The sequence below is a fragment of the Carassius auratus genome, chromosome 4 (genome assembly GCF_003368295.1).
Source record: "Carassius auratus strain Wakin chromosome 4, ASM336829v1, whole genome shotgun sequence".
NCBI classification, from domain to species: domain Eukaryota; kingdom Metazoa; phylum Chordata; class Actinopteri; order Cypriniformes; family Cyprinidae; genus Carassius; species Carassius auratus.
In genome coordinates, this window is record NC_039246.1 from 20043745 (window position 1) to 20059934 (window position 16190).

Here is a 16190-nt window from a genome sequence, read left to right on the forward strand (position 1 = left end):
TGTCTCTATATTTAAGAAGAAAAAAACTAGCAATGGCATATTGGATTAATCTTTAGGGCCAAAGAGAGGATCATCCTGTAAAAAAAAAAAAAGTACTTAAAGAAAGCTGAGAAACAGTAAATAAACCAGGTATGGTATTTGCATGTAAAATTAAGAAATTTATAAATGAAACTGGAATAGAATTAAATAAATTTGCTTTGGTAATAGTAACTCCTCCAATAGCACCTTGGTTATTGGAACAACCTGTAGATGACTTAAAACGTACAAAAAGAAATATAAGGGGTCATATGATGCGATTTAAATTTTCCTTTCTCTTTGGAGTGTTAAAAGCTCTTGGTGCATAAAGAAGATCTGTAAAGTTGCAAAGACTACAGTCTCAAATCCAAAGATTTTATAAAAACTTTATAAAAGTTAAGAATGGTCCACGTCCTCCTAAAATGCCTCATTTAAACATGCCACCACGTCTTTATCACTGGGTGGAAAGATTTGCATAACACTGCCCAAATGTTCATGGAAAGAAAGGTGTAACTTTTATTCTTTCTGTAGTATTAGTAACACTTTACATTTAGGGTACATGAATTACCATGAATTCATGCATAAATTAATGTGTGAATTATGCATTACTTCATGCATTTATATCTCATGAATTACCAGGAACTAACATGAGTTCATAGTCTTTCATTCATTACTTCATGGATGAACAACACCTTAATTAAGACATTAAGTAAGGAGAGTACATCATCATGATTTATGATTTATTATGCATGTTCGTGATGTTTTCAAGGTCTTTACTATCCATTGTGCATAAAGCTATGCTTATACATGATTCAAAAAAGCATTACTTCATGCATGTAAGACTACTTGAATTCTTAAAGGAATATACAAAAATCCACATTACCACATGCATGCATACAGGCTACAATAGGATATCAATTAATGTGAGAACTAATGTTTTTAATTTAGAATCTAATGTGTTTTAATTTAGAATCTAATGTGGACATTCCATATCATATGAGTTATCAAGCAGCATGTTCATATCTTCTTCATAGTAGCTTGCAGGTAAATGGACAGATAGCACATAGTATGTGAATTCTGTTAAAATCCAAATACAGTAGTCATCATTAACTAAGCATAAGATTCTCATGACTTCATCATATGTGTGGCCCCTCAACTAAAGTGGTGACCAGACCCCAACATTGGCCCATCACAGCACACATCATGTGAATTCTGTTAACATCCAAATACAGAACTCATCATAAACTAAGCATTAGCTTTTCATGACTTCATCATGTGTGATGTTTCCCATGCCATATTGTATGGCAGATTTACTGGGACTCATGTCAAACAGGTAGGTATTATCACAGAGTATAAAGAGCAGAAACATCATTCATAACATAAGTAGGGAACAAGTCATTTGTATGTACAAACAGGACATTCAAATCTTAAGGAAACACTATACATTATAGGGAAACATGATACTGGTCTATGTAAAGTTTGTTTAACAGATGAATCAGTGGAACACGTTATGATGAGATGTACAGCATATTGAGAAAGGGATTGACTTAAAGATGAATTATAATCCTTAGGAGTTAAATAATTTTCATTAAGCAGTATTATGAACGATGGTCCAAATGCAGGAAAACAAATCATGCCGGAGTTCAATAATGAGATTTCTTAAGAATTGTGGAATAATGGACAGAATATAAGATTTAGATGAGAAATGGTACATTCTCTTCACACTCCATCACAAGTAGGTGGCGGTATGCACCTATTAAGTTGGTTTGCAACCCGCCACAAAACAAAAAGAAGAAGAAGAAGATGGCTCGAAAGGAAACCGTAACTGAGCGTCCTCTTTTAATTTTAATAATCTGTATTGTATTTATACATTTGTTTATCTGTCCTTACACCAAAGTTGAGGAAAGTTTTAACTTACAAGCAATTCACGATGTTCTGTATCACAGATTTAATTTTGAAAAGGTAAGTGCTCAAATCTCAAAAATGATTATTGCTATTTTTCAAAATCACGTTAAACCTTAAACAGCGCATTTAACTATTTAAATTAGAACGTATTGTTTTAATCCTGTGTTTTAGTGCGTTATACCTAAGCTAGTGATCTGATTAAATTTGCTAAGAGTGCTGTATCTGTGACGCCAAAACCCGGAAGAGAAGCACTCCGTTGTAGTGATATGGTGCTCTTTATATATATATATATATATATATATATATATATATATATATATATATATATATATATATATATATATATAATTGTGTGTGTGTGTGTGTGTGTGTGTGTGTGTGTGTGTGTGTGTGTGTATGTTGTATAGCATTGAAACAACTAGATCTACATAAAGACTTATCTCCTTGTTATTTCTCTTTCTCCAGTATGACCATCATGAGTTTCCTGGTGTGGTTCCACGTACGTTTCTTGGACCCCTGTTCATATCTGCACTCAGTGCACCAATGACTTGTGTGCTTGCCCTCTTTCAAACACCAAAATGTTACACTCAGATCCTTGGTATGTCTGAGATCACAACCTGTAGTTTTAAGACTAGATTAAATTAATTTTAATTGTTGCAGTTTCATCTGCTTTATGTTCTTCTTTTACAACAGTGAGAGGCGTTCTTGGACTATGTGTGATTCTGTCGCTATGGCAGATGCAAAGAGAGATCCGGAGGCAGTTTGGATCAATGGTGGCCAGTCTGTTTTGCTTTATCTGCATCACACAGTTCCATCTGATGTTTTACAGTACCAGAACCCTCCCAAATGTGTTTGCTTTGCCTTTAGGTACTATACAGACTTTATAAAGCACAAAGTATTGTGAAGTAAAGTAAAGTAAAGTATTTTTGAGCAATATTTACAGTTTTCTATTAGCAGTTTTGTTATTTTGGCTTGAAAAACAAAGCTAAAGCAAATTGCTGACTTTCATATTCATAAAAAAATCTGTGTTTAATAGTATCTTGTTCTAGTAATACATTATTTTGTCTAACTTAAGTGTTAACATTAAACAGTTTTTCCAAATTGTGTTTTATTGAATAGTTTTGCTGGCATTCACATCTTGGTTGGGCCAGAGACACGGTGCCTTCATTTGGCTCTCCGCTTTGGCCATTATTGTGTTTCGCTCTGAATTGTGTCTTTTCTTTGGCCTGATGTTGTTGATGTCACTCCTGAGCAGGAAACTCAATTTTCTACAGTTGTTTTGCCATGCCGTACCTGCTGGTCTTTTATCTTTGGGTTAGTGAAGCACAAGTTCTTGATTTCTGTATTTTCTTATGTATTTTGTTAGCATATCCTGTAATTGTCTAAAGCTAAATGTAGACTTTTCCATTTATTGATATATTTTGCTTGCCATCATGCAGACAAATACCTTCACAGACTGAAGTGTTTGCTGTCTTTTGTAGGTCTCACTGTCATGGTTGACACAGTTTTCTGGAATAAGCTGCTCTGGCCTGAGGGTCAGGTACTGTGGTACAACACAGTCTTGAATAAAAGCTCCAACTGGGGAATATCCTTTTGCAAAATTCTTTTAAAATGCTTGTAGTTTAAACAATAGTTTAGTCAAAATAAAATGTTTTGTCCTTGTCTCTCATGACAATCCAAGACCTTATGACTTCTGTGGAGCACAAAAGGAGGAACTGGTTGCTCTTTTCCAATGACAATGAATGAGCACTGGAGATTTCAATATTTAAAAAATGACAAATAAATAAATCATATTTTAAAAGTAGTCAAAAGGACTACAAGTACATAAGACTAACAGGTTTGTGAGGATAGTGCATTTGTGTGGGATAATATAAATAATAGAAAGGATGGAGAAAGCTGCTTATTGCATGTACATGGTAAAACTGCTAACAGTGCATATAAACACAAAAGCTTTTTTCTTGTCTTGAGCAACTTTCTTCCAATAAAAGATTTTGATGTGTGCATTGTAAACTATTACTCAGTGTTTCAGACGCAGTGGTCATGGTAATAGCTAAGGCTTTAACTGCTGAATTGTAGAAGAAAATCTTGAATTCTGCTTCTGCATTCTTTTTGATGCTTAAAACGATCACATGAGTAAAAGTGACCAGTAAACTGAAAACTACAGATTTTAAGCAACATGCTAAGTAAGCAACTTGCATGATTCTGTCTCCTGTCAAAATTTTGTATCTTTCCTTGACTTCATTCGTGCCTCAAACTTTACCTTTTCTGTGGTACTTCTACTCTGCTCTCCCTCGAGCTCTTGGCAGCACAATACTATTCATTCCACTTGGCCTGTTGGATAGACGAACAACAAAACCGCTCATCATAACTGTAGGCTTCATTCTGCTGTACTCCTTTCTGCCTCACAAGGAGCTCCGTTTCATCATCTACACCTTCCCTGTGTTCAACATGATCGCTGCCTGCGGCTGTTCCTTTATGTAAGTTGAACATATATTGATAGTAATGTTTTGGTATCTGTATAGAATTTTCTTGCATGAAACATATTTTACTTCAATAATTTGCTGTATTTCAGAGTGAAACAGAATTGTGAATGAGAAAAATATATAATACAAATTTATTTTATCCATTTTAGATTTTGGTAAAAAAAAACTAAGGGTCTACCTGAATAGTGCCAGACTGAATGAGATTTTGCCAAAACAAAACTTTAATTGTTAGCATTTTATAGCCTACTTAGCCTTAGTGACATGAGAGCAAAAGGAAATAAATTTAAAAAGAAAGTTACAACAGTCCCTTATGTCCCTTAGTAGCAAGCCTAATAAGACAACACTGATAAGGACAAAATAACAGGGATGTAACAATATAAATATTGTGATATTGCGATAGCAAAACTGTCTTGATATTATTGTGGTCACCTGACGATATGAAACTTAGGGCTTCCAGGCAAAAAGTGTAGTTTTTAAAATATATTTAAACTTCATATTTTAACATAAAAGGCCTCTTAAAGCTGCAGTAGGGAACTTTTGACGCTCTAGCGGTTAATAAACAGAACTGCCTGCGTCTTGCGGAAGAACATTGTAGCCGGAGCTACTTCTCTCTGTTTATGTCTATGAAGAATCACAAAGGTACTGGGTTACTCCGCCACGGTACCCCCGAAGCAATCTAAAATAGTCTGAATATAAACACTTATTATAGGTGTACCCTAGTGATTCAGGACAAGCTAAAAACACGGTTTGGAAAATGGATTCATGGTGTACTCGCTTATTATGTTCATTTTTCTACATTTTGAACACAAACAAAGTTATGGACCGCAGCTCTGATTGGTTATTTTTTACCGGGAGCGCATTACTTTCTGCAAATGGCAATAGGACCACTGGGAGGAGCCAGAGGAGCTTGATTTTTTTCACAGGTTATCTGTCTCATATTCTACTGTCAGGACATAATGACAGGTTTAATAAATATGTAAAAAAATTTTTTTTTTTACAAAAGTTCCCTACAGCACCTTTAAGTTGTGTTTTGGGGCATTATGTCAAACGAAACATATTGCAGAATATTGCAATAAATATCTTATTGTGGACTTCATATATTATCGTTTTGTGAGATTTTGATAGTTACATCCCTACAAAATACTTATGATTTTTAAATGGATGAGGAAGAAACTTTATCACAAACCAAAACTAGCTTAGAAAGCCTCATACTTGACAAAATATTTCTTGTTAGTTGAAAATGTAAGAACACTGGACATTTAGTTTATTTTTTGATTAACAAAAAAGATTGAAGGAGTCTAGTCAAACTTTAGTACAGTATTATACATTTTGTACTTAATTCTTTTTCTTGTATGTACCATGCATTAATTTACTGGAATTAATCCACATACATACGCAGAGCAAATATGTCATTTTAAATCTTACTCTCAGAATGCAGTTTCACAAACAATTTGCAACAACAAACTTTGTAAAATGTATAAACTAACCTCCAGTGTTGGGGGTAACACATTACAAGTAAAGCCGAGTTCAGACTGCACGATTTTCAAAGTAGTCGGGTTCTTTTCTGTTCTTTTCACATTGCATGACTTTACAATAGGAAGAATCGCTGACAACTCTGCCTTGCATATAAACTACGTTTCACAACCAAACACCCGTGAGATGTAACAAGGAAACAACTCGATATCACACTTGCAAGACCAGAGTTTTCACGTGAGACTGGGATAGCTCAGATGAAACGTCAAACAGACATGGGTGCTCCTGCTAAATTTATACTAATTTATCTTGGGTCCAAATAGGCCGAGAAGAAAGACGTTTTCTGAAATTAAGCCATGCTTGCTGATATTTTGGTTTATAACTCCTCACCGTTGCTCTCTCATTGGCTGTCGGTCATCGCCGATGTAGAACATGATTTTGAATCGCCAACAGTTCCAGATATTTAGCATGCCAAATATCTAACGGGCATCAGTGATTTGTCGGCGATTCTCTCAGATCACGTCTTTGCTCATTCACACTGCGTGATTGTCACTCGCGTGAACGAGCACAGATTTTCCTCTGATTTCGGGCATTTGTCAGCGTTTTCTCAAAACCTGTTGGCGAGCCAAAAACTGGGCTAAAATCGTGCTTAATGCGAGTTACATAATCTGATTACTTTTTTCAAGTAACCAGTAAAGTAATGCATTACTTTTTATTTTACAATATTTTACATTGTTTATTTTACATTGTGTACATTTTTGAGTTACTTTTTCAAAAATGTAACGTCAGCTACTTTTTCCCATTTATTGACTGACAAGTCATATTGCTCCCCATACTGGGAGAAATCGGAAGCACAGAGGCATTGCGTGCGCTGTGTGAAAAACTCAGTATTCAACAAAATTAATTAGAACAGTGAAATGCAAACTCAGAATATGCCGCAAACCTGCAATAATGAAATATGTTAACTAGGGCTGCACGATGTGTCGTTTAAGCATCGATATCGCAATGTACGAATCCACGATTGTCACATCACAGGATGTGCGATGTAGGCTGTCGTAGTTGATCTGTTATTCATTAACTGTACGGGCCAGCTGCTCCCCGGCCCTTAACGAATGTGATTCGCAGATTAATTGCACAGCTTAACCATCATAGAGTGAAAGTTTATCATTGACAGGACTGAAAGACACATGCAAGTTTAACAGGGCAGAGAGAGAGAGAGAGAGAGAGAGAGAGCCGTCTTCAAACAACATGAGTGCTGTCTTGCTCTCCCTCCTTCACTCATATTAATCAATTGACACGATGGTGTCGATGTTTAAATCATTTGAAATTAGAATGTAAGTGTGCTCACCCCATTTTTGTTTGTAAAAAAAAAATAGATTAGATTTCATATCGCAATATATATGTCACACACCTGGACTCATTTAGCTTGTTTTTGCCCAGTGACCCAGTTTCTGTCTTCCGTGATTAGTTCCCAGGTGTCTATTATCTTCCTCATGTGTTCCATGTCCCTGTTAATTTAATGATTCCATCCACCTGTGTTTCCCCAATTATCCTTTGTACTTAAGCCTTGTCCTTTCAGTTCTGTTTGGTCGGGTCTTCATTCATCACTTGCTACTCACTTGTGCTCACTTGATCATCATTTGCTACTTACGTGTGTCTACCTCTGTGCTCCATGTTGGATATCCCCTGTGTTGGATATATTAAAAACCTTATTCCGTTTATCCTCGACTCCGTATTCCTTCAGGCAGCGTAATACCGTGACAGAAGACCCGACCTAATAAGAGAAAATAGAAAACTGCGTGTTCTTCCCTCCGTTTTGTTTTTGTGTTTTCAAAGTCTTTTCTTTTCTTAGTGTTTCTATGGATCCCCTCTATCGTCCCGAATTCCTCATCCTTCTGCTGAAGCAGGAAGAACGCTCTCTCGAGGACCACACCAGATGGTTTTCCTTATTAGCTAATGCCACCAGCTACCCGGACGGCGCGCTCTGCACCTTCTACAACACCAGCCTGAACTCCAAATGCAGAGCGTTGTCGTCCGAAGATGGTCCTCGAGAGGATTTCGCCGCATACGTGGAGTGGACTCTGGCGAGAAATGGGTCACCTCTCACCGTCTGCCCCATAGAGGACCTCGCCAGCCCCACTCCCGACCCAGAGACCAGCCAGCCACCATCACGCCGCACGGAGCCAGAGCCCACCGCAGCCGCAGAGCCCGAGCCATCCACTGTCAGGGAACAGGATCTCGAGAGCACGACTGACCAGGTGTGTGAGCCGGCAACACCGTGCATCGTGGGAGTCCTCGTGGAGATCGAGGGCGTGGAGGAAAGCCCTGCCCACACTCCTGCGACTGAGGGTGAGCTGTATACAGTCTCTGAAGATCGTATGGAGCAAGTTCGGGATCTGATGGACTGGTCTACGGAGGTAATCCCTAATATTCCTGTTTCCCCGCTGGTTCCGTCCAGCCCTGATTCCCCTGTATACCCTCTCAGTCTCCCACTCCTACCTCCTCCAGTCATTTCCTCTGCTCCATTTCCGCTGGTTCCGCCCAGCCCTGAGTGTTCTGTTTCTCCGCTGGTTCCGCCCAGCCCTGAGTTTTCTGTTTCTCCGCTGGTTACGCCCAGCCCTGAATCTTCTGTTTCTCCGCTGGTTACGCCCAGCCCTGAGTTTTCTGTTTCTCCGCTGGTTACGCCCAGCCCTGAGTTTTCTGTTTCTCCGCTGGTTACGCCCAGCCCTGAGTTTCCTGTATCTCCGCTGGCTCCGCCCAGCTCTGAATCTTCTGTTTCTCCGCTGGTTCCGCCCAGCCCTGAGTTTTCTGTTTCTCCGCTGGTTCCGCCCAGCTCTGAATCTTCTGTGTCTCCGCTGGTTCCGCCCAGCTCTGAATCTTCTGTGTCTCCGCTGGTTCCGCCCAGCTCTGAATCTTCTGTGTCTCCTGTATTCCCTCCCAGCCTCCCTCTCCCGCCTCCTCCCAAACCTGCTGGTCCCTCTACTCCTCTTTCGCTGGTTCCGTCCAGTCCTGATCCTCCTGTCCTTCCTCCCATCCTTCTCCTCTCTCCTCCTCCTAGACCAGCCAGTTCCTCGTCATCCCTGCTGGTGCCAGTCAGTCCCGCAGCTCACCCTCAGTCCGCGCCATCGGGGCGCGGTGGTTCGCCGCTGGACTGCCAGTCTCCAGCTCCGCCTTGGCGTGTTAAGGCCCTGTCTCCGCCTCCAGCCTCCGAGCCCTGGACTCCTCCTCGGTCCTTCGACCCAGCGGCTCCGCCTTGGCTCTTAGCTCCCTCGTCTCCACCGTGGCCTGTCATCCCACCTGCTCCACCGGGCTCCCTCGTCCCTCCGGCTCCACCTTGGTCAGTCGTCGACCATCCGCCGCCTCGGGACTCCACTCCTCTGGTTCCACCTCGTCACTCCATCCCTCCGGCTCTGTCAGGCTCCTCCTTCCCTCCGGTTCCACCTCCATCCTCGGTCGCTCCGGCTCCACAGCGGTCTGCCAGGACCCTGCCTCCGCCTTGGTCGCCTGAGCCTTCTGCTCCACCTAGGCCCTCCGGAACCTCGACGTCCCCCTGGCTCTGCGGCTGTGCTGCTCCATCTTGGGCTCCTCACCCACCGGTGCAGTCTCCGCCTGTCGGCTCCCTGGTGTCGTCGACCCTTCCTTCACCATGGCTCCTCCCGCCGTCGACTCCACCTTGGATCTCCGTCCTGGCTGGTCTCTGGTGGACCATCTGGCTCCTCCTGCTCCTGTCTCCTCCCTGGCTCCTTCCTCCGTCGTCTCCTCCTTGGCTCCTCCTTCTGTGGTCCCTGTCTGCTGGCCCCCTCCTGGGAGTCCGTCCTCCACCGGAACCTCCTCCCAGGTTTCCACCCATGCCTCCCTCTGTTTCTACGGTGCGAGGACGCACCTACCGGGAGGGGGGAGTACTGTCACACACCTGGACTCATTTAGCTTGTTTTTGCCCAGTGACCCAGTTTCTGTCTTCCGTGATTAGTTCCCAGGTGTCTATTATCTTCCTCATGTGTTCCATGTCCCTGTTAATTTAATGATTCCATCCACCTGTGTTTCCCCAATTATCCTTTGTACTTAAGCCTTGTCCTTTCAGTTCTGTTTGGTCGGGTCTTCATTCATCACTTGCTACTCACTTGTGCTCACTTGATCATCATTTGCTACTTACGTGTGTCTACCTCTGTGCTCCATGTTGGATATCCCCTGTGTTGGATATATTAAAAACCTTATTCCGTTTATCCTCGACTCCGTATTCCTTCAGGCAGCGTAATACCGTGACAATATATCACAGAAAAATAAAATATCGCAATGTCATTTTTTCCAAATATCGTGCAGCCCTAATGTTAACACAAATTTATCTAATCCCATTTATTAACTCAAGTCTTTCCTGCTGACCTTTGATGATCCAGTTCAAACATACTAATAAGCAAAAATTATTTTAAATAAACTTAAAATTGGGCTTAATTGTAAAAAATTTTGTATTGCTGGAGTGTGTTGAACCTTTTTACCCTGTGTCCTAATGTACAGATGTGAATTTACTTCAGAGGTTTATTCATTACACTTTATGGTGTGAAAGGGCTTTTACATTTACTGTAAATAGAACTTCTTATATTAAAAACAATCAAGCCCTGCTTGTATTTGAAAAGGAACACGAACGTAACGCAAAAGTAATGTAATGCATTGCTTTCCATAAAAAGTAGCTAATGTAATTAGTTGCTTTTTTATGGAGTAACGCAATATTGTAATGCATTAATTTAAAAGTAACTTTCCCCAACACTGCCAACCTCTAGAAACATAATCTGAGATGACCCTCATGACCTGTGATTGTTGTCATATACAGTCGTTATTTATCCCAAAGTGGTCCTCTGCTTTTATGTATTACACTGCCATTCCGGCAAATACACGGGTAAAGTGTTCCGGCAATTGTTCCCGGGTCACTAGATTTTGCACTCTCACACTGCCAGTGATTACCCGGGATATGTGCGTGCTTTCACACACAACCCATAAAGATCCCTTAACGACACGTGACATCAGGGCGTGATGTGTAATGTACGAGTCGAAAACGTTAGGCACATTATACTTTCACTGAAGCAAGCGAACGATCTCGGCGTCAGCGCGGAAAGTGAGGAACTAACTGATCTCTGCTTCATTACAGTTTGCACATATTTTTTCCTCGTGAACGTTGATCTTCCTTCAAAACAGCCAGTAAAAGAGTTACGCGATAACGCGCGTCATCACTTCGACATGGCATTAGATCTGGCTTTTGTTCACACAGCGCTCATCCCGTGTTGAACCCGGCAATGTTACTAGGTCCCCGACCCGGGTTCAATGCCAGAATCAATCCCGGGACGTGTTTGCTTTCACACAGAAGGCGACCCAGCAATGTTCCGGCAATATGCCAGGTCCGACGTGAAGTGTGAAAGGGGCTTTAGTGAATCAATCCAGTGACTGAATGTTCAACTACACACAGTTCCTTTTAGTCACGTGAAAACCATCTGTAAGTAACATGATTTCTACATTTTTGCCAAAACTCTCGTTATAATCAATGACACAGTTATTACACTGATTTCACTGTTAGTCATAGCAACAAATGGGACAAAAAAATCTGATGTCAAATTAGATCTTAGAATGTAAATGACACACTTGATAGACTTGCCACTTGTTCTGTATGAGTTTCTTTGTTCTTCATTTTATTACTAAATTTTCACTTGACTTTTTTAAAAGCAATTTTTACTTAATTGAAAAATATTTGAAGGCTACATGCTGTTTTAATAGGGGGCCAAGCACCGAAAGTGAATTTTCACGAAAATTGGCTCAGATCATCTTCAGACAAAGCTAGCAAAAAGTTAAGGAATTCAAATTGATTCGTCCAACCATTCTTGAATGACACGGAAAACAAATTTGAGGAAAAGCACGCAAAAGTGCATGTGAGGCTATATCTGGTCAATGGTTTGGCATATTGAGACCAAACTTGGTGTGTGTTATAATAACCATGACCTGAGACTACCTGCAGTATTTTGACGCAGCGCCACCTAGTGGTAAGGAGATTTGAAAAATGCATATTTTTGCCTAAAACTTCTGAATGGTTTGGCCAACAATCAAACAACCAGATTTCCCGTGTCAGCCATTTTAGGCGTCTGACATTTTGAATTATGTTTTAAAATGCTGTATCTTTTGAATGCATAATCGTATCGTTATGAAAATAATTACAAAAATATTCGGCTTCATGCATGGCAGCGCCAACTTGTGATCAAGAGTTATATTGAAATATAAAAAAATGCTAATAATTTTTGAATAGATTAGAATATTGAAATGAAAATAGTCTCCCTATATTCTTTTTGTCATGCCGAGGACATCGATTCCAATTATGCCAAAATTGGCCATACTTCCTGTCCGCCATTTTGATTAATGTTGAAAATCTACTTTTTCAAACTCCTCCTAGACCGTTAGTCCGATTTTCACCAAATTTGACGCGGATCATCTTCAGACCCGACTGGCCAAAAGTTAATGGATTTCGTGTCGATATACGGAACGGTTGTCATTTAGAGTATCAACGAATTTGCTGGAAGGATGGCAAAATGCATTTGAGGCTGTATTTCAACAAAGCTTTGACACATTTGCACCAAACTTTGTATGTGTTATTGTCACCTCACACTGACCATGCCACGTCAATTTGGTAACATAGATTATAGACATACCAATGTTTTAGTAGGAAATCTGAACTCCCTGTCCAACATTTTATGTTAAAATCCTACCTTTTCTAACTCCTCAACTGTTGGTCCGATTTTCAACAAAATGGAAACTGGTCTCAAAATATTCAATGGCCAACAACATAAGCCGCGTTTCCACTGGTGAGCTTAAAGCGGGCGTGCTAGTGTGTGCCAGGGCCAGTCGTGTTTCCACTGTCACTTCCGGGGCTTGATCGTGCCTCGCCAGGGCTTCCTCGGGCAAAACATTGGTAAGATAAGAGCTTTAACACCAGCATTAAACACTTTTTTTAAATAAGTCGAGCTCAAAACTCACTTTCAGTCAGCAGCGAGTCTTTGAAATAACTGGGTCCAATGTGGATTATAATCACCATACAAGGCAGAAATATTTATAAGCGATGCAAAAGACTATGCACGCTAGGCATTAACATTACCATAGTAAACATGGTAAATATGACCGTTTGAGGAAATCAGATGTCAGCTTCTTATTCTCTATCACAATCGTGTATTTATTTAGTAACTTATATTATGTCACAAGCCTCGTCTCGAGAGTTTAGCTCCACGTTGCCTATCATAAAAAATATACAATAATGTTTTTTGTTCGGGAGCTTTTATAAAAATAGAGATATTATCATTCATTCTAAATGTGACGGCTACTGTGGCTAATAAACAGAAAAAGACTCGACTGAATAAGCAGGCTATTTTCATAAGCGTTTAAAATAAATAAATAAATAAAGTAGAAGTAAGTGTATTTATGTGTGATTAATTTTGAGTCCTGATAAATTAAATCAGTATGATCAATGTATCACTTATTCTACATCGATGCTTTTGAATTAGAATATTTACCAAAGCATGCAAACAAACGGCCGCTTTTATCATGTTCCTGTGTGATCACGCATGTTCCAGTGACTTATTTCTTAGTTTTCTGATAACTTCTCTTTGTTGGTGAAATGATGAGGTTGCATTACGTTGTTCTGAGAGGCGTGTAAAGGGCGTGTGTTTTAGTGACGCGCAGCGGAGCTTCAGGCTCCACTGTGGAAACCCTGCGCTATTCTGGCCTCGGTGCTACTGGCCCGAGTCTATTAGCCCGGCCCGCTTTAAGCCCTGGCTCGCACTGGCCCGACAGTGGAAATGCGGCTATAGATTCCAAATATGCCAGCTGGACTTCCTGTCCACCATTTTGATTTATGTTGAAAACCTAACTTTTTTGAACTACTCATCAATCATTGGTCCGATTTTCACCAAATTCAAGTGAGATAATCTAGAGACTGCGCTGACAAAATGTTATGGATTTTGTGTCAATAGACAAATCCTTTTTCACAGACTACAGCAACGAATTTGAGGCATGATAGCTTGTAGCTGTAGCTCTGCAGTGCTTTGGCATATTGACACTTAACTTAGTGTGTGTCAATGTCAGTCACACAGAACACACCATATCAATTTGATAACAGCGCCACCTATTGGTCACACTTGATAAGCCAATAAATCATGCTACGAGAGGTTGTATTTATGATTTTTTTCTCCATTTCGATAACAATCATACTAAAATTGCTGTAATTGCTCATTGTTGCATTTGGTGTGATGCTCCATGCCAAGCTTAGCTCCTCAATTTGCTGGTGGAGTGCTTGGCCCCGTAATCGCTGCTTGGCAGCTATATTGATTACGGTTGTTTTAATGGATTATTTACTTTTTAAAACTTTTATTCTATCTTAATATTTGTAACTAGTTTTCAAATAGAACATTATTCAACTAGAATAAAATATTATTAACTTATTTTTTTTAAAATATTGAATTTAAGTTAAATTGAAGTTATTATAAAAAGTAGAGATTGTGATGAACATTACAGTATAACAGATTATTGAAAAAGAAAAACTTTTGGACAGGGACTTGATTTTGCGCATCAGTTGTTGATTGGATTTCAAATGTGCCCATTGCACAAAAAAATGGAGTTTGTAGGTGGAGAATTCCTGCATATGTCAGAAGATAAACATTACAAGTTAAAAATCTGAAACACATTACCCTCATTTCTGAAATACATGAACCTTGTTTTGTGTGCATGTATAGTATTGCTTGTCAGTACTTCTGAAATTCAGTAAATGATAGTTAACAAGACCACTAGTTATGCTGGCTAACTTTTACTTGATATTATACGGCTACGGCTATTGCTCTAATTGGTCCTGCATAGATTATTTTCATGCACTTTAGTATCAGATTGGTCTGTCAGAATAATAAAAAATCTTGCAAATGCGTTGTTCATATGTTTTACCCAAAGGGTTGACTACAAAATTTAGTTTGAAGGGGAAATAGAATGCCCATTTTCTGCAAGTTTTTATGATTCTTTAAGGTCTTCATGAAATGTCTATAACAAAACTTTGTCAAAAACAATTATGTTCACAGCGACCCAGCAAGCCTTTTTTTTTTTCTTGTTCATGTGGCTAAAAAACAAATCTGATACATTCAAATCGACCAATTAGAAGATTAAAGCTGTACTAAATGTTAAAATTTGCATACCGTACCCTATGTTTTGGTATGGAACAGGTGGTTTTAACAGGAAGTGTTTTTGTAAATTTTTCATCCCTACAATATTTCATGTCAACGGATATGTTTAGTTTTACTTTTCTTTTTTTGTTACAGTTTGAAGAATTACTACAAGTCATGGATGTATAAAATTGGCTCCATAGCTATAGTAGGACATTTGATGCTCAATGGAGTATACACAAGTATTTCTCTTTATGTTTCCCATCACAACTACCCAGGAGGGAAAGCAATGCAGGAGTTGCATAGAATAATTCCAGCAACAGCAGGTATATTCATTTTGATTGCTTGTTTACTTTTGAATTATTATTGAAAAATGGAAGCAATCTAATTAAGTTGCATACTTCTCACACAGATGTGTCATTACATGTTGATATACTTGCTGCACAGACGGGAGTCTCACGTTTTCTGGAGCTAAATAGTAACTGGAGGTGTGTGACCAATGAATTATCAAAGACAATGCTAAACATGTGCAATATTGATGATTTTTCTGAATGTTTTTCCTTAATTTCCTAGATATGACAAGAAGGAGAATTTGACTCTTGAAGATGCAGTTATGAAAACATATTCACACCTGTTAATGGAATCAAATGCAACTAAGATAACACTGCTCAAAGATTCTCACAAACCTTTGGTCTTCTTCTCAGGATACCAAAACCTCGTATTTCAGATGTTTCAATTTCCACCTATCATAATTAAGCTAAACAAGAAGCTTGTGCTGCTAGAAAGACACTCAGTGAACTCAGATAGCATAAGCCTGAACTGAAATTGTTTCAATAATAGTTGAATAAAATATTCCATCTGCAAAGATGGACAGATAAATGCTTACAGAAGTGGTTCTCTGAATTCTTTTGATGGTCTGTTTTACTGAGAGGGAAGTGGTTCTGAGTTAAGGTGTTTTAATCGCATGATAATTTGCTTGCTGCTTCCTTTTGTAAGCAATGTAAATATGCTATTACAATGCCTCCTAGTATGCTTTGCGTGGGTGCTAACTGTGGTTTCAGACCTTAATGGCACTTAAAGTCACCATTTACATCGTTCCAAACCTATACTACTTTTCAGAATACTAAACGATATTTTTAAGTTG

At 39.4% G+C, this 16190-nt stretch overlaps 1 protein-coding gene across 1 annotated transcript; it reads left to right on the forward strand.

The window, feature by feature from the left end:
* Nucleotides 1-1769: 1769 nt before the first annotated feature.
* Nucleotides 1770-15931, forward strand: alg12 (ALG12 alpha-1,6-mannosyltransferase). Its single transcript, XM_026231539.1, has 9 exons — nt 1770-1977; nt 2386-2518; nt 2614-2787; nt 3040-3234; nt 3402-3505; nt 4174-4397; nt 15203-15372; nt 15459-15534; nt 15620-15931. Exons 1-9 carry the CDS (start codon nt 1819-1821, stop codon nt 15867-15869), a joined length of 1485 nt encoding a protein of 494 aa, XP_026087324.1. The 5' UTR covers nt 1770-1818; the 3' UTR covers nt 15870-15931.
* The last annotated feature ends 259 nt before the right edge of the window (nt 15932-16190 follow it).